The sequence below is a fragment of the Molothrus aeneus genome, chromosome 9, assembly GCF_037042795.1.
Source record: "Molothrus aeneus isolate 106 chromosome 9, BPBGC_Maene_1.0, whole genome shotgun sequence".
In the NCBI taxonomy this organism is placed as follows: Eukaryota; Metazoa; Chordata; class Aves; order Passeriformes; family Icteridae; genus Molothrus; species Molothrus aeneus.
Window position 1 is genome coordinate 8638322 of NC_089654.1, and position 18468 is coordinate 8656789.

The 18468-nt window shown below is 41.2% G+C and overlaps 1 protein-coding gene across 1 annotated transcript; it reads right to left on the reverse strand.

Moving 5' to 3' along the window:
* Positions 1-3719: 3719 nt before the first annotated feature.
* CMPK1 (cytidine/uridine monophosphate kinase 1) lies at positions 3720-18339 on the reverse strand. The gene is made up of 6 exons (XM_066555963.1): positions 18173-18339; positions 9268-9414; positions 8244-8396; positions 6682-6758; positions 6498-6594; positions 3720-6021 (listed from the first exon to the last, which is right to left on the reverse strand). Exons 1-6 carry the CDS (start codon positions 18245-18247, stop codon positions 5980-5982), a joined length of 591 nt encoding a protein of 196 aa, XP_066412060.1. The 5' UTR covers positions 18248-18339; the 3' UTR covers positions 3720-5979.
* Positions 18340-18468: the final 129 nt, after the last annotated feature.

Genomic DNA, 18468 nt, shown 5'->3' on the forward strand with positions numbered 1-18468 from the left:
ATAGTAAGCCAAAAGCAATGCTTGCTTCAGGAACAGCACTTAAACCCCTGTGCTTGCTGTTGCAAGGAAGTGGTCAAATGCACTTTCTTTCCACAGAAAATTTTGAATTAGAAAGAACATGGTGAAATTATCCCTGTTTCTTTTCCACAGACATTTTGATTACCCAGGGAAAAAAAAAAAAAAAAAAAAAAAAAGTGGTTCCTGATTATACTTTCATTTAAAAAATGCACCCAGGATGTTTCATGCCATTGTTGTCTTCTCTGCCCAAAAGGTTTCTTCCATGGCCCAGCTACCACCTCCCCTCTTGGGGTATGGAGATACTGCTGTGCCTTGGGAACTCCTGAGCTCCAGCATGCATGGCCTGGAAGGGAAAATAGAAGTAAGGAAGCCACTGCAGTTCCCAGAAAGTATCTCACTCTCACAAAAATTTGTGTGTGGAACATGAGGTGGAGCAGCAGCTTTAACTGTGCCAGTCCTCCCTCTCCCTGATGATTTCCATCACATCCAAATGAAGCTGGAGGGAGTATTCAGAAAGAACAGAGGTATTTTGAGTTAAACATACTACAAACCTCAGCACACTTAGTGATCATAGCTGGGAACTTCAGCTGGTTCTGGTTTAAGAGGACAACAGCAATAATGCCCTGAACAGAAACCTAAAGGGCTGCCCTCTGCTCAGCCAGGAGAGAGGACCAACAGATTTTACATCCTACATACACCCTGATAGATCCCGATAATCCCGAAGACCTTCACCATAGATTAAGCTTTAATCCTAAAACTTGATATAATTCTATCCCCAAATCTCTTTTTATACCTCTTGGTACTAAATAGAAGTTGTCCAAGACACCATTTTCATGTACCATACCCAGCCCATCACACTTTGGTAGTCACACAGCAATCTGTGCCATTTCTCACCACACAGAAACAGCATTGTGCTAAAAAGCCCTCCAGAGTAAAGCAGATAATATCTTTTGGGATGGTGCCTTGTATTTTCCAAGAGTTGTCTCGCTGCAGCAGTTATTGCAAGAAACTAAACCAAACCCTCCTATTTGCAAATTGGATAGAAAAAGCACAACTCACACTGGTATTTGGTTTAGGACTGAAGGGTTCACACAGGGCTTAAGAAGCATTTTAGACAAAAGCAAGCTTTCTGCCAAACGTTTGAGGGGGAAGAGAAGATTTCTGCTTTGCTGTCTGAACACAGTTATAAGCCAGGATGATGAAAATGCCTGGCACTGCTGCCCACAGTGGAATAAATACACTGTGCATCTCCTACCTCACATGCAAGGCTCATGTTGCTGTCATCCTGCCCAGTTTAGTTTCTACAGTGTTATCCTGAAGAAAAATTCCTGTCTCCACAACCCCTGGCATTAAAGGTGGCAGGCTCAACAAGAGGAGATGAGGAACTTGTAGACAGGGAGTGCTTTTGCAATAATTTCTATACAGCACAATGATGAAATAGCAGGACTCCACAAGCACTGCTGCCCTGTAGAACAGGTATTTATCAAAAGCTGAAATCTTAAAAGTGAAGCAGAATTGACTGAGCTTCTCTAAGCATATTCTCTCCCCTCTTCCACCATCTCACGTGCCTCCACTGATGCACAACTCATCACTGCTGGTTTAACTTCTAGTGACTGAGGAGGTTTTCTCATGCAGCTGCTGCTAAGCACTGTGCTGAAGCAAGGCAGGCACAGCTGATCTGACTCACACAGGAGAAAAGAGCAGAGCTACTACACAGAGATTTCCTGTAGCTGGAAAAAAAAAAACAAAAAACAAAACAATGTGCTTTATGTTGGTTTTGTAACAGCTTATGTACCAAGTTCATGTCAGAAACAGGTTCAGATTGCTCCAGAGGAAGGTTTAAAGGTTTTCTTTATTTAGCAAGCACATAGAGATTGGCAAAAGGACCCCCTTCCCTATCCCAAAGAGCATCTGCAATTCAGAAAGGTAAGGAAAAGGCATTAAAAGGCAGAAAGCAAAGAGGATAGCTGAGGGGATTAGAAGACTCAATAAAGACACCTATTGTTACCAACAGAAATACTCTACAAATACACAGGCTGAAACCCACCATCTTAAATTAAGCAATCCGTGAAAAATAGCAGAGATGCAAGATTAAATTCTTCCATGCTCCCCTATCTCCACTGGAAGGCTTATAAAGATCTGCAGATCACAAGAGTGTGCACATTGCTGCTATCTGAAACCATGTATTAATATTTCTATATTATCTAATGTTTTGTCTCCTTTGTTACCTGATCAGGCAAATCCTCTTCACATTGTCTCGCAGTTTTCATTAACCCTGGGATGTTTGGACTGTGGCAAGGGCACAGCCCTGGGTCTCAAAGTCCTCCTGCACCACGGCTTGAAGAAATAACCTGCTTGTGCCAAGGAGCCCACTGTTGCCCCCCAGAGCAGAAGGCCAGCAGAGCTGTCACAGATCACAGCCTTCAGAGACATCTGTGCCACAACAGGGACTGAACTGGTTCTGGAGCTCACACCAGAGGAGGAAAGTAATCCCCTAAGCTGCAACTTTCCTAAATGCTGGCAGCCAGGAACTGCCAGCCGGTAACGACAGCTGGCAGCACCACTCTGAACTGAGTGGTTTTTCCATTTAACTCTCCCCTTCTCCCCAGCTCAGCCCGGGCAGCAGCACACACATGTCCCCACTGTTGTAAGAGACAGGATTTTCCACAAGACCTCAGAACTCCCTCATGAGCCAGCTCTTCTTATTAAGGAAAAATTGTTCCTAGCAGGGGATATCTTACACTGAGGCAATCTTCAAGTGTGTGTTTATGGTCTTCTCTGCTTGTTCCTACTCTCAAAGTGGGAAACTTAACTCAAAATCTCTGTCCAAAAGGTGCAAATCCAATGGGCAGCTTTGCCCCTTTCAGGCCATCCTTGAGGAGATGCCAGAACTTCAGGGTGAGGTTTCAGCAAAAGTTTAGTCTCTGCAGATTTCCCAGCAGAAAGGTACCTGGCACAACTGAAAAATCCCTTGCTCTTCCCCAACCCCTTTCAGACCAGCTCTGCAAATCTTTCCAGTGTAAAGTTTCAAGTTGGAAGGGATGATCTGCCTTAGAAGTCTTTTCCAACCCAAATGATTCTATAATTTTAAGTTCAACAAGTTGTTTAATGGGAAGCTACACATGACAAAACAACCACTTTTGTAGCAGACCTTTACATAAAATGAGTTATTTTAAAATGAGCCTGGCAGCCTCTCAGTTTCTTTTCTAGAGAATATTATGCTGTGCAAATCTCCTTTAAGAACAGCCTGGAGTATAGCACGTACACATGTGCTGCAGAGCCAGCAGAATGGCAGTCAGGGGATCAGCTGCTGATTGAGCAAGGAATCATGAGAAATCCAGGCCAAAAATGTCTCCAACAGCAGGTGTACAATAGGTTTGTGTTTCCTACACCACTCCAAGTCACTCTTCCTTTGCACATGTGCCCAATAAATGATCACTGCACAACTATATGAACACAGTCATTTGATAAACATGTATAATCAAGAAAAGGTATCAATGCCACAGGCAAAGGCTTGATCTTCTCCTGTGCCTAGAAGGATCTTCAGGATTTCAGTTTTGATGGTGAAAACTGAACTTTTATACACATACCTGTGCATGTGGCCACGTGAAGTATTTAACTCTAATAAATACTTACTTTATAAAGATGGATATATTTGGAAAAATATCCCTTGTGACAGATAATTGTAAGGCAAGCACTCATTAAGCCACAGAAAAAAGTTTATTGGATCTCCTCAAATTCTTTATACAGTTTTGCTGCTAAATGGACACAACACATTCGCACATTGCCTTTAATTTTTATTTCAATCATAAGTCCATCTTGAAAGAAGTGGTAACACATTTAATGGCATCTTCAATAAATAAAATGACAAAAAATCTAGTCCTTGCACAGACACATTACAATCCACTCCAAACTCATTACTGCCAAAACATTGTTGGGAATTTTTCTAAAACTTGCTTCAGAGATTGGGATCTTTTTGTTTCAGCACTTAAATACACAGAAAAGAGTATGATGAGAGAAAATTCTGAACAGAACTTGTAAAAAACAGTAACTTAGAAGCAAGAGTTAATGAAATCTCTCTAATTGGATTAAAGAACCAGTTTGAAGTATTTCTGAAAAACCCTGATTCTAACCTTCATATTAAAACATGCAGTTTTGCTGGATCCTATCCATGTCAGCATACTTATACAGGAAGAGTTAAATTCCAGGTTTTCTTCTTTTATTTTTTTAAACAAGAAATTCATAAAGTGAGAGCATTGGCCTCCCACACTCACAAAAGCAGTCATGGTCCATATATTCAGCAGTAGTAAACAGTTATTTGTGGCCAGTCCATTGCCTGAACTCCTACCAGACTGGAAAAGCTACTGCAGTGTACCCCTGGCTCTGCACCCATCTCTTGCCCAGTCCAGGAGCCTCAACAACCTCAGCGAGGTGAGAATTCCTGAAAATACAAATCTGACTGCAAGATGAGGACCAACACATCTGATTCTAATTAAAAACTAAGCTTAATTTAAACCTTCTCCTAAATAGAGAAAGTCATGACTAAAGAAAAGCTGAGCACCAAGATTTCCAAATTGCAATTCTGTGTAATTAGCATGTCACAAAGCAATTAGAGTGTCAGTTAATGTAGGAACAACCATTCTAGCACTAAAATCAGTTAACACTCTCATCTTCATGCCATCAGTGGAAGCTTTGGGCACAAAAGGAATGCATGGTTGGGCCCCTCCAGACCTATGCATACTATACAGGGGACAGGAAAGCTTAAACAAAAGACAAAATTGCACCACATCTGTGCAAACATTTCAACCAGGTTGTTTCAACCAGTTCCCTGCTTACCCCAGCTCCTCCTGCTGACTCCACCTGGCTTATTCAAAAGAACATGGGGAAGCAGGACTCTGTTTCAGGGTATGAAACTTTTTTCTGCAATTATCTTCCCCTCAGCTGACCACATTGTAACAAAAGTGCAATAACTTACAAACTTCTCAAACAAACAGCTATTAAAATTACACATTTTTAGGGAAACATATTCACTAGTTTAACCATAAAAATATTTCCCCAAGTAACAAACCTTAAAGCATTTGGTAACACAGTATTTCAATAATAATAATAAAGAAAAACCCTTCCACTTGTTACAAAAGACAGAACTGTCAGATTTTGCCTACTGTACACTTTTTAAGAACTTTGCCATCTTGTGAAGACTATGCTGTAGTTAACAACAGAACTATCATTTAAAATAAATGAGTATTGAAATATTAAACTGACTTTCTTAATCTTTTGCAAATTAAAACAAGGAAAAATCCAGGACCATGTCATCCAAAAACTTGCAAGACAGTTTACATCCAGAGTCATAAGGAAGCACCACTTCTCATAAAGTACTTTTTATGTCTGTTCCTGAAAAGCATATTTAAGTTTCTTGGCAACTGCTAAAACAGATTCTCACACTAACTGCAGCTTGACTTAGAGAATTCAGGTCTGGGGATATAAGGGAATTTTGGGCAAAATTATACTTCGAATAAAAAAAAAAAACCTGCTAAATTTGGTCCAAGCATCCAAAAAACCCCAAGGTATATGGGTCCTTCATTGACCCTAATGCTGCTGCTCAGTTGATCTTTAAAAAGAAAGTAGGTGTACAGCAATAAGGAAGAAGAAGGACTGCCTATGATAGGCACAGAACTGACAGAATAAACAGTTTCTTTACAAAGATGTATTAAACTGTGTTTCTGCCATGTGAGTAACTGAACTTGCACTAATGGAGAACCCTGAACTTTGTATAATATAGCCACAAGAAATGATTTCCTATTTAAAAAACAGATCCATTTCTAATCAACTGTTTTACCAATCATCATTAGATATGTGAAAAAAAATAAAAAATCTTTTAAAATAATTACAAAGAGTGGACTGCAGTAGCAGCTATTCAAGCAAGATTCAAGCACAAGTTTAAATGGAGTTTCAAGCTGGGAATTAGCCTTCTTTGTCGAAAATTTGTACAACATTTTCAAAAACCTAAAAAGATAAAAAAGAATTTTATGAAGCATTCATCTAACAGTTACTCCAAGTTAAACCAACTTAAACAGTATTTGACAGTACTTTCAAAAATATATAGGGTTTTTTTAAAACATTCACAGTAATTCTTTAACAGTGAGACTGGCATCAATTTTGGGAAGCAGACAGAAGAGTAACACTACTTGAGAAGAGTAAAAGCTCATGAAAACGTAAAAGGCAAGACCCTGTTAAACACAGAAAAACTGGAAATGTGTTTAGTCCAGTTCACACTCAAGCAGAACAGATCAATTTCCTCAAGTTATTCACATCTTACTCGGTCCTTCAAGAGTCAAATCAAGAGCTCCACAACATCCCTGAGTAATAACATCAGTGCTTAATTAGCAGGCTAATCACATACACACACATCTCAGAAGAATGCCAGAAATATGCACCCTGCCACCCTGTGATCCCCATGGTTTTTTGGCATATATACTTACTTCATCAACAGATTTAGAGGCATCCACTTTTCTGACTTTTCCCATTCTCTCATACAAATCTATGATAGGCTTAGTAGACTGCAGATATGTATGAATTCTAAGAGAAAGCACAGGGAGAAAAAGAAAAACACATTACAAAGAAAAATACCAAGAGAAGGGACCAGAAAAGTTTTTAGGACAGTACCTCTTCTCCAGGCTCTCCCGGTTATCGTCGCTCCTACCACTGCTCTTGCCTCTCTCAAGACAGCGGCCGATACAGATCTACAACAAAACATCAGAAACATGACTGCAGCCAGGAACACCAGCTGCCATCCTGAGAGCAGGAACTAACAAAAATCCTGCAAATCTAAACTGGCCTGGCACACAAAATACAGCCCAGAACTGGTGGATGTAACCAGAAGTCACATGGGTAGTTTCTTCTAGAGAAGGATGATAGTTTACAATCCAGTTTACGAAAATGGGATTGGGGTCAGAGGAAGTAAAAGCAGCATCAAGCTCTGTGATTTGACTGGATCCCCAACCTGAGACATAAAAAAAGAAAATTACCTGATTTTCAAGGATGTGTTCAGGCTTTCTGAAAAGCAGCATGTCAAATGGGACTATTAATATATGTCTGCACTGAAGGAAAGTCACTGTATGTTCTCTCAAGAATTTTGTAAGGCAAATTGACGATAATAAGTTACTGTCAGTTAAAATGTTCTTACCTGACATTGCTATAATGAAGACTTCAAAATCTAAGTAAAAAATAAAGAACTAACCATAGCTAGAAGTGTCCCAACGAACTAAGTTTTTTAAACCTTTAGTTAAATAAGCAAAGCTGACACATTACATTCCCTGAATACTTTTATCTAACTCATTCAAGAGGACAAGGGTTAAAAATTATTTTCCCTCCACAATACAATCATAGTAAAGATCATTAAGCATTGTGTATTTTTAGATCTAGTAAAAAACTGGAATCACAAAATTAATGCCCCACCAAGTGAAAAAATTAACTTAGTTTTCTTTAAGGTTTTAGCATAAAAATAGTAATCCTTCATGTGCGCTTTAAGATTACAAAATGATTGCAAATAAGTTGAAAAAAAAACCCAAAAACCAAAATCTCAGGAAGCTGGGGAAAGGGGTAAGAGGAAAAAAGTCAGCTTAAGGTGCTGGGATACTCATAACAGTTTTTATGTTCAAGGGCACTGACAAATTAAGAAGACAGCACATCACGGCACTTGTTAAATGAATGTAATGCATCACTGTCAAAATGCCCTTGTAATTTAATGACTTACTGAATAAAATGTTGATTACTGACTATCCTATAGCACAGCTCATAACTATGAAAATAAAGATTGCAGCTGCACTTCAGAATTAAAGCAGACATTGTACCAAGTTCATTTTGGACTAAACAACAAATTAGTAAGAGTAAATAGAGTAATATTTACTGAAAAGTAACCAAATAATTTTGTAAAACGTATTTAAAGTTTTGATAAATTTTCTTTAAGAATGCAATTGCCTAGAGTACTTACTCAATATAATTTATTCACATACAATTATACCAGTTGTCATTAGCTGTCTATTTCAATAAACATGCAGCTTTTCATCGGCTAAAACAAGTTGTCAAAAAATCCTTCAAACACCCAGGCCAAGTTTTCCTTCTACTCTTACATTAGTCCATTCTCCCTGTCAGAGTTTAATTGTTCTTCTTGAATGATTCCCACAATATTGCAAGAAAGGAAGTTAGAGAATTACACACTTCATTACCTCATTGTCACAATCAAAAAAGAGAACAAAGGAAACATCCGCTTTTCCATCCATAGTCTTATTCCAGCCTTGAAGATTATCTTCATTCCTGGGAAATCCATCAATCAAAAACTTGTTCTTCTGGGAATTGGCAGCCATTGTTTGATCCATAGCCTGATAAAAGATAATTCAATTCACAATCTCCTGCACATATGCTGATTTATCTACTTATTAATTTACCCCCAAGATGTTGACATGGTAAATTGAGAAGCATTTATTTTAGGATTATTGCAGATTTACAAAATGCACTTTTTGTTTCACTTTCAATGCATACTGGTTAATTCAATGATGCACCAACAGAACTATTGTTCAAATTGAATCAGTTATTTCACAAAGCTCAAAAATCTCATAACAAACAAATCTTGTAATAAATCCCAGATTTAAAGCTTATTTTCTACCAGATACTGGGAAGTGTCTTTACACAATAAGACATCAGAACATCCCTGATCTAAAGTTAATTTGAAGGGGAAAACTCCAGATAAATTTACTGCCATGAACAGCAGCCTTTTTTTTTACTTAAAGTAGATATTCCCATTGTTTTCATGGACATCCAGCAGAGGCTGAAGCTTTTCCTTTCACAAGAACATCAGTAGGTGCTCTTCTCCTTCACCTGACTATCTATTTTGACAAAACTTACAAATCTTAGTGCCTTTAAGGCCTCTGACCTCCAATCAAATATGACTGAATAGACCAAGAGGTCCAAAAGCTAGTGCAGGGAAATAAAAAATACAGTTTCACTGCTTTTCCTAGAGCTACTAAAAAATTAAGGAAAATAAAAATAACCCATTTTCACAGATCCCCAGGTATGAGAGGCCATCAGCTCTCCAGCAGTGAGAGAGAATCACAAGTGATTGCTGAGAGAAGCAGCTCCGTGTCTGCCCATTCATACCGCTCACACTGGAAAAGCAGTTCTGCCAGAACACAGCCACTGCTTTGTTGCTTACTCTGCAGGAGTGACCCTGCAAGGAAATAGCCTTTTCCTTACCCTCTTCAGCAAGCTGATTGTTATTTCAACTGGCACGATCTCCCCCTCTTTAATGTAGTTCTCAATGAGTTCTCCATACTGGGAGCCTGGCCTTTTCCGCTCGTCCCGGAGAAGGTCACCGGCAGAAAGGTGAGTGTAGCCGTATTTCTGCAACGGGCAAAGCAAACACAGGCTCCCTTCAGGCAGAGCATTTGTGCAAACCCAACACCAGTCAGCAGTGTCGGCCCTGTTTATCCTTGCACTGCAACAGAAAAACCCAGGGAGCAGCATCTTGCTAGTGACAGATCTGTTCCATCTTCACTGTGCAATCTGACAGTAGAGCACACTCTGCACACAACACACACAGTAAGAATCAGTCATTAAGGATGGAAAAGACCTCCAAAATCATCAAGTCCAGCCTTTGACCAAACACCATAGTGACAACTACACCAAGGCTTTAAGTTCCACATGCAGTCATTCCTTGAATGCTTCCATGAATGGTGACTCCACCATCTCCCTGTTCCAGTGTCTGACAACCAAATCAATGAGGAAATTCTTCCAAATGTCCAACCTGCTGCACCTTGAGGCCATTTCCTCTTGTCCTGTTGCTGGCTGCCTGGGAGAAGAGGCTGACTCTTACCTTAGTACAAACTTCTTTCAGGGAGTTGTGAATGACAAGATTTTCCCTGAGCCTCCCTTTCTTCAGGCTAAAACCCCCAGCTCCCTCAGCTGCTGCTCATATGACTCACTCTCCAACCCTCCACCAGCTCCATTACCCTTCTCTGGACACACTCCAGCACCCCAATGTCTTTTTGAGGTGAGGGGCCCAGAACTGGACATCCTTGGGTAAAATGCTCAACAGGGTTTTGGTCAGGTATTTCTGTACCATTTTCAAAACCAATTTTTTTTATGTTTGGAAACAAGACAAGACAAGAATTTTGTTTAATTACATACTGAAAGAAAACACAGAGTGATTGCAGTTCCTTTGGAGCTGGAGGAATGTCCCAAGCACAGGCTAAGTCAGAAATCCCTATCTTCATGTTGTGGTTCTAGCACCAGCTTCCTCCCCTGCCTTGGTGAAATCACCTATAACACAGCAGCTGCACAAATAGTCCTCCTGCCCCTGCTACCTCCTTCCCTGGGATGACCACGGAGAGCAGCCCTTGGGGAAAAGCAGTGACTTCTCCTAAGGATGACGTGGTAGATGAAGGTCAATAGCTACACTGGTTCCACCCTCTGCCACACCACACAGAGTAAACAGAGAGATCAGATTCAGATCCATCAATGTGATAGCACTGTGCAGGAAAACAGCACACACCATTGCTCTTTCACCTCAAACTACAGCTAAAATAGTTACTTATGAAAAAAACTGATGGAAGTATTTATTAGACATGAATTTCTCAGGCATTTATCATTGTAAATAGATACCCAGTGCAAGTACACAAATATATTCCTACCAAAGAGAAATGCATGGTTATAAATAATCATTTTCTCAGCTCATTTAACACTGCAAGAAAACTAACAAAGTGCACAATGCTCCTTGACCAAATATAAGTCCATCAAAACAGGCAATAAATACATCTCCTTGGTATTACCTAAGCCAGTTATACATCCAAAACACAGCACACACATACATTCTTATCGGGAAGTTTTTACACAAAACAAAAGCAGCAGCAAAAAACTTCAGGGTTATCAGTTTGGCTGCAGCAACATCCAAAGCAAATTTCAAACAAGGTGTCTGAGAGGCATAATAATGTGACTACACACTTGGCAAGGCTGTGAACTTTGGATTTAAAAACTTGGCTACTGAACTAAGTACAACAGAAATATTACACAACCCACTAAGTGACTTTAAAACATTTCAGTTGCTTTCCAATTTCACCCACAAAAGCATGGAAAGTTAGTTCTGCCATAGTCATAATTTAAGAAGGGATATAATTACTTAAATCTCCAAAACTGTACAAAGTTGGCAAAAAACAGAAGCAAGATTTTGCTGTAAGTAAGTGTGAAGGAAAAGCTTCATAGACATCCTCTGTAAGCTCACTGTACTCTTGCTTTAATGTACATTGCTTTTGGATAGGCCTAACTAATTGCAAATCTAAATATTTATAACCTACAGAAGCCATAAACCAGAATAAATTGTTCCTTATAAGCAAGAAACATTACTCTGCTGAATGCTAAATTAACATGTAGTTCTTCTTGCTAAAGTTATAGAATGATGATTTTTTTAGCATCAGGTTTCTACAAAGAAGAAAACAGGAGGAAAATACAATCCCTTAGGTTTTAGAGGATTACCAAACCATTTAATTTTCCTTGGCATTTTCCTTTTCATGCATGAAAACAAAATTGAGTCCGAATTTTTTTGGAATTCTCCATCTTTTGCAAGAGCAAACTAAAGTAGTTTTTAACAGCTGAACTGGAAAGCAAAGACAGAAGTGTTTAAAAGTGCTTTTGTACAAATAGACTTCTTTGAGATAATAATAAATTATATTCAAGACTAACCCTCAGAATGGCTTAACCAGGCTGTAAGAAAAACAAACCTCTCCTTCAGGGGCAAAACATCTATTTGTGAAATGTGCTGAGCCAAGAGCCAAAGAAAACACATGGGTTTAAACAATGCAAACAAGGGGGGAGAATGGCTTGGCTGCTGCTTCACACACAGAAGGCTTCAGAGATGTGGAGCTCCCGCTACCCTTGCCAGTTTTAATCAAGATGTTCAGGGCACAAAGTTTTCTTTCATTTTAGGTCATAGAAACCCTCAGCAAGCGTCCTGAGCTGCAGCAAATCATTGCAATGCCAAGGGCTTGCAGAAGAGACTGTGATGTAACAGCACAAAACATGGGTCAAACGCTCAGGTCTGGACAAGGTCTGCCTTGTGGCAGCAGGACTTGGCACCTCCCAGCAGTGCCAAGCACATCTTGATGCAATCACCAGAATGTCACTCATTGCCACTCCTGCACTCCCTTCTGCAATCAAAAAGGGAGCAGGACTGTGGTTGCCAAATAATGAAAAAGCAGTTTCCCCAGCTCTTACTAGGCACATAATGTCAGAATGAAAGGATGACTTGGAAAAAAAAAATAGGTCAAAAAACAATTTCCAAATATAAGGATGCCAAGCACTTAAAATCTGGAGAGATTTTGGTATTACACAGAAGAAAAAGGAAAATATAGAATTAACTATTCTAAAATGTATTTCAGAGATAATGCTTTCTGCTATGCTGTCAGACTGATGTGATCTAGAAGAAGAAAAAAAGATTAAATTGGTAAGTTACTATTACACAAGTTCTCATTACTACACAAGTAATGCAAGCTCTTGGTGCTGCAATGATTTGCTCCAATTCAGGACACTTGCTGAGGTTTTCTCTCACCTAAAATAAAAGAAAATTTTGTGCCCTAACCACCTTGACTAAAACTGTCAAGAGTAGTGTGAGCACCACATCTATTTATTACACAAGTTCTCATTGTTTTCAAAATTAATTTTTTGAAGTATGGGTCTCCAAATATTACTTACAAAAATCAACTGTGAATGAAAAAGTGCTGCCTTCAACACCACTCAAGACATTCTCCTCTTTTGCTTTAATAAAACATAAAAATAATTTAAAAAAAAATCTCAGTGAAATAGAAAGGTGAGCTCAAGTTTCCATCAATCCCATTACAGCAGTGGCTAGAGCAGAGCAGATCAGAATAGCACTTGCTGTTTGCCTCTGCCTGGTCAGTCACAGCAGGACAAACTGGGACACGAAAGCTGTGAGCTCCACATCTCCAAATTCCAGCCCGAGACTGCAGCCTCCCCGGGATGCCCTTCCCTCCCCTGTCCTCCAGCCCTTCCAGCTTCCTTCTGCCAGCCGGGATTCGCAACTTTCACTCTGCAGACAGAACAGGCTTTGTTTTCAGTAAATACAATAAACAGACGCATAGGAATGGAAATGCATGAGTCACATCAGGCTGGAAGCAGGCGGAGTGTGCCCAGCAATCTCGGGCAGTCAGGAAGGATCGGAGGTGAGCAGCAGCTGACGCTGGCACTCCTTCCACAGCCCCTTCCGAGAGACACGGGGTTTATTTCTGATTCAGCCCTGGTGGTCCTGCAACAAATCTCCCCACTAAACACACAGCTTGAGACTTCCTTAACAGGGCAGAAGCCAAGAAGCAAGAGAAACACAAATTACTGCTTTGACCTTGACTCCTATCTTGGCTTATCATTGTTAGTTTTAAAATGAAAGTCACAGGGCTTAAGATTTAAACAAATAAAATACAAACTTTTATTGCCCTAGTTCTGACCTGTCATATCTTGGGCAACCTTAATAAACAACCAAAATTTGCTACATACACCATTCAAGAACTAGTAAAAATAAAAACAGAACTGTGCAAAGCCTGCAGCCTTCAGGGTTTTTTTTCTAGCCTTGAAAGCTTTTATCTGTCCTACTAGCACACGGAATTAAATCTTTGGGGTACAGGTTACAATGCAGTAATAGACCTTCTGTCTGCTTATTCCAATTTAAAAAATGGAAGAAATTTCAATAACAAATATGTTATTGTCTCTGGGAAACAAAAACAAACAAAACCCCACATTAACAAACCAAAACACACAATGGAGATACCACTGACAGTGCCTCCAAGGGAGAGGGGGGCAAACAGAGCACCCCAGGTGCTTCAGGAGCATTGACTCAATACAAGGCACCCAGTATGTTCAGGAAAGTCCAAAGTTTAATGCCTAGTGTTCTGCAAAATGGAAATGTTCAGGGATAAATCTTCAGGGGCTAGATTTAAACACTCACCATGTTTTCTTAAAAAAAGCTCCCAAGTTCAGCAATATAAATTTGTATTCTAAAAATCAACTATGAGAACTTAAGGCTAAGTAGAAAACCAACACATTACATTCATTAAAGAGATTTCAGAAGCTGAGTTTAAAGCAAACAATTTAAACCCTGTTTTTATTTCAAGGAAGTTAATGCTGTATCTCAGCAGACTTCCAGAAGACAATTAACACATGACAGCAAAATCTAAATCCTCTGCTACTTTCAGAGGAGCATTTCTGATACAATGAATACTTCTTTGCATTGTTTTCTTCACCCTAGGAAATCTCCTTATCATATATCCCAAAGCAACTTAACAGCTTTTTCTATTTGGATATCAACTTATGCTCTTATAAAACCGAGAAGGCTCAGCATCCCACTTTGTGGAATCAATTTTAGATTTAAGCACAAACATACAGGATAGGGCTGTGGTAGAGGTGAATTATATTTTAGGTACACAGAGAGCAATGCCTTGCATAGCCCAAATCTCTACAGATCACCTTGCCAAAACAATCAGACAAGAAAGTACAACTCAAATCTTGCTTGGAATAAAGACAAATGATTTGGTTATTATTCTTCCCAACAACCAAAGAGCTTTACATCTCAAGCAGAGGTTATAAGGATTTAAAATTTAAGCACAAGAAAGCACATTTTGTGCAGATTTGCTGAACGCATTTTTTTTCCTTGACTTTACCGTAATGATTTTATACGCAAAGTTCAGAAGTCAGCAATAAAGCACATTTCATTATCTCACAGTCACAGAAGAGACACTGTGGAAAGCATGAAGGTTACTGCAAGAACCTGCATTCAAATGACATCATTCAACTATAGCTCAAATATTCTGCCTCACATGACAGCTACGCAACAGTCCCAGATGATGGCAAGCTCCACCTAACAAAGCTGTGGAAGGTTTCAGGAGTTAATCTGCAGAGCTGGAAGGGAGAGGATAAGAACTTAAGAGGGAATTCTGCTTCATCCCTCTCTAAATAGGAGGAACTGCTCCAGAACAGCAGCAGTTCTGCTGCATTTGCATTTCCCTGACAATTCTGTGTCTGTGGAACATACAGGAGTCGAGTCTTCCCTCCGTATCGGAGAAAACCAGTCTGGTTCAGCTGTCTCATCCAACCTTATCTGTGGAGATAAAGAATCCTAATCACTTACCCACTGTTCCCTTTCTTACACTGTGTCAATACCCATTTCCACTTGTTATTAGGTCTTCCCTCAAATCATTTCTCCATTTGTGTCCAAATTCGGCGTGCATACATGCCTTCTCCACATTTAGGGACTCCAGCACACACATATTGAGCAGTTATGATTTACACTAGTATTTAACAAATACATATTTCACCTACAACATGGGATACCCATCTCCCTTTTTTGGGAATGCAAAGCACAGTCTGCAGAAAAATTACAAAACTTCTTTGAGAAATTGTTCCCAGGTACTTAATGCATAATATCCCCTTTACTCTAAAAAACACAGACATCCTTGGTTTTTAATAAAAATAGTTTGATGCTAAATTCATACAAGAGCTCACCTCAGCCAAATGAGACTTCTTCCACATGTGATGTGCTCTGTCCCAAATCTCCAGTATGAATAGCAACCAAGAAATATTTATAGCTCATACTGACTTTTTGTTCAGCACAACCTTCAGCTCTACAGTAAGATACTGGGTCAGATTCATTCCAAATGTAAACTAATATTATTCCGTCCATTTACAACAAGGATGAATGAGGTTTATTATTACTCAGCTACAGCCCCCTTTTCTCTGTGGCAAACTGCCAACAGGGTTTAAAACATAAATAAAAATATGCTTTCAACCTAAAGGCAGCATTGACTGCACACAGGCTGCTCACTTGCCTGCAGCAGGGCTCTCTGGGGGCTGCCAGGGGCCACGGTGAGGATTTGTGCTTAGAAAAGCTGCTGCTCTCCAGTACCTCTGCTGTGTTTCACCCACACTTCCCTGCTCATGTGCCCTTTTTCTAAAGTTTTCCAGCACACTCGCATCAGTCCAACTGTTCTTTAAACTACCTCAGACCCTCTCTGCCTCCCAGTTTAGCCAGTGACTCTCCTGGAGGTGTCTGAGACAGCAGGAAGGTTGTTCTTTGCATTCAACAGGTCTGAGTGCTTTCTACTGTCAGCTCACTGACTTCAATAAACTTCTTTCCATGTAGTGAACAGGATTAGCAGAATTAAAGCAAATTTGCATTTATTCGAATTTGGATTTCCCTTTCCAGGCTTAGAGAAGAAAATAAATACTGCATAAGCAAGGTTTTCCTTTTTTTCCTTTCCAGCTAGAAATACTATTTGAATAGCAATGGCTCATTTGAACTCCTCCTAATAAAGTGGTCTTTATCCAATTATATCAGCCTATCCAGCCATAGGCATTTATCCTCCTAAACACAGGCCAGCAGCCACACAAGGTACTTCAGCCCTGAGGCTACACTAATGGTTTGCTGAAAGCCATTAATGACAGCCTACAAGGTCCCCCTATAGTTTAAGCTCATTTGTTTTCTACGTGCCAGGGGCTGAATTTGACCTTACCAAAAAGGCTTTATGAGCACTGTGAACCTTCCATGCCACAATTTAATTTAATGAATATGCTGGTTTGAATGCAAGTCTGTAATTTGAGGTTTAAATCCTTCAGAACTAAAGTCATAACGGCATTTTTTAGTCTGGACCAAATTCACTTAACTTAGTTATACCACTCCAAGGTCTGGGATGTAGCAGCAGCGTGGATAAACTGAAACAGCACTCCCAGGCCACCACCAGAACAGAGGACACACACAACGTGGCTATTCCAGGAGTTTTGGGGTACTTTCCCACCAACAGATTCAGGAACATGGGCATCACTACAGTTCTAAGCCATATCTTTCAGTGAGGGTATGCATAAGCTTTGATCCTATGTGGCTCTTAATAAGAAAAGTACATACAACTGCTCAGTAAAAAAAGGGGAAAAAAAATAAAAGAGCTGTTTGAAATCCAACATACACACATGTTTGGAAGCATTCATCCCTAACTACTTCTGTAATTATCCACCTGGATACACTGTAATTATCCCTGCGGTTTTGGTGTTTAAAAGGACAGTACTACACCATGTATCATCCACCATTCTTTCTTACATATTTGTTGTCTCAAAAGGCTGGAAAAAATGTATTTGGAAAACTGAAAATTTGAAAGTTTAGTAAAATTATACTGTCAGTCTTAGGCTCTTTAAAAAGAAGGAACAAGATGAACGATCTATGGGATCAGGATATCCTTTGACCTCTATCATATTGTGTCATAGAAAAAAAGAAATAATTTGTTCTATTTTTAACATATTACTTCCACCACTTACTGAGATGGCACTGGGTAAAAAAGCCAACATCCTGCAATGCCTGCTGTACCAGCTGTACCATTTATGGGACAGGCCTCAGGAGACGCGGACCTTGATCCATTTGAAGCGCACTATTCCCAATAGCTATCAGACACCTCACCCACCTCCTCTGCCAGGCCCCAGCTCCGACGTGGCCGTGCAGACGTGTACGGAGCCACCCACTCGGGATGGGCTGCGGGACCGGCCCGACAAGGCAGCACCGCCCGGGCACCGGGAATCCTGCCTGGCCGCCGGGCCGCCCCTCGGCCACGGCACAGCCGGCAATCCGCGCTCCCGGCAGAACCGGAGCGGCCTCCGGACCACCAGCGGGTGTCCCCAAAGTGGATGTAAAAACCTCAGTGGTGTCCCCCAAGTGGATATAAAAACCCCAATGGTGTCCCCAGGGTGGATGCCGGCGCAGGCACCGCCAGCAGAGTGTGATCCCGCGGGGCTGAGGGAAAAGGCAGGAGAAGGGAAAGGGCCAGGCGGCCTGACAGGGGTGGAAAGGGAACGGAAGAGCAGGAGTGGGGGCTGCCCCACCGCTTCACCCACTAAAGGGGAGATGTGGGTCAGTTATTTTTATTTATCGCCTCAAAGGAGCGAGGAATGGATGGAGACTCGACAAGAGACCAGACCGAAAGGCAGACAGTGGTCTCGCCACCCCCGTCTGCGGGACATGGCCCCCAAGAGGCCACCTCAAAGATGGTCCCGGACCCCACAGAGGGATCCTACAACTCCCAGGGCCCCCCGCGGCCGGGGTCCCGCACCCCCTGCACCTCACCTCCACGATACGAGCGCACTGCGTCCCCTTGCCCGCCCCGGGCCCGCCGAGGACGAAGACGACGACGGGCTTCATGAGGAGAAGGAGGCGGCGGCGTTGCAGCAGCAGGACAGCGGCGGCGAAGCGGCGGCCGTGGGGCGGCCGATAGGGAGGGCGGGCGGGGAGCGGCGGGGCCGAGGCCGGGGCTGTGACCGGGGCTGTGACTGAGGCAGCGCTGCCGCCGCGCTGTCCCCGCGGAGGGAAAGTGCTTCCGGGTCCCGGACGGGGCGGGGCGGGCACGTGGGCGAGGGGCTGGC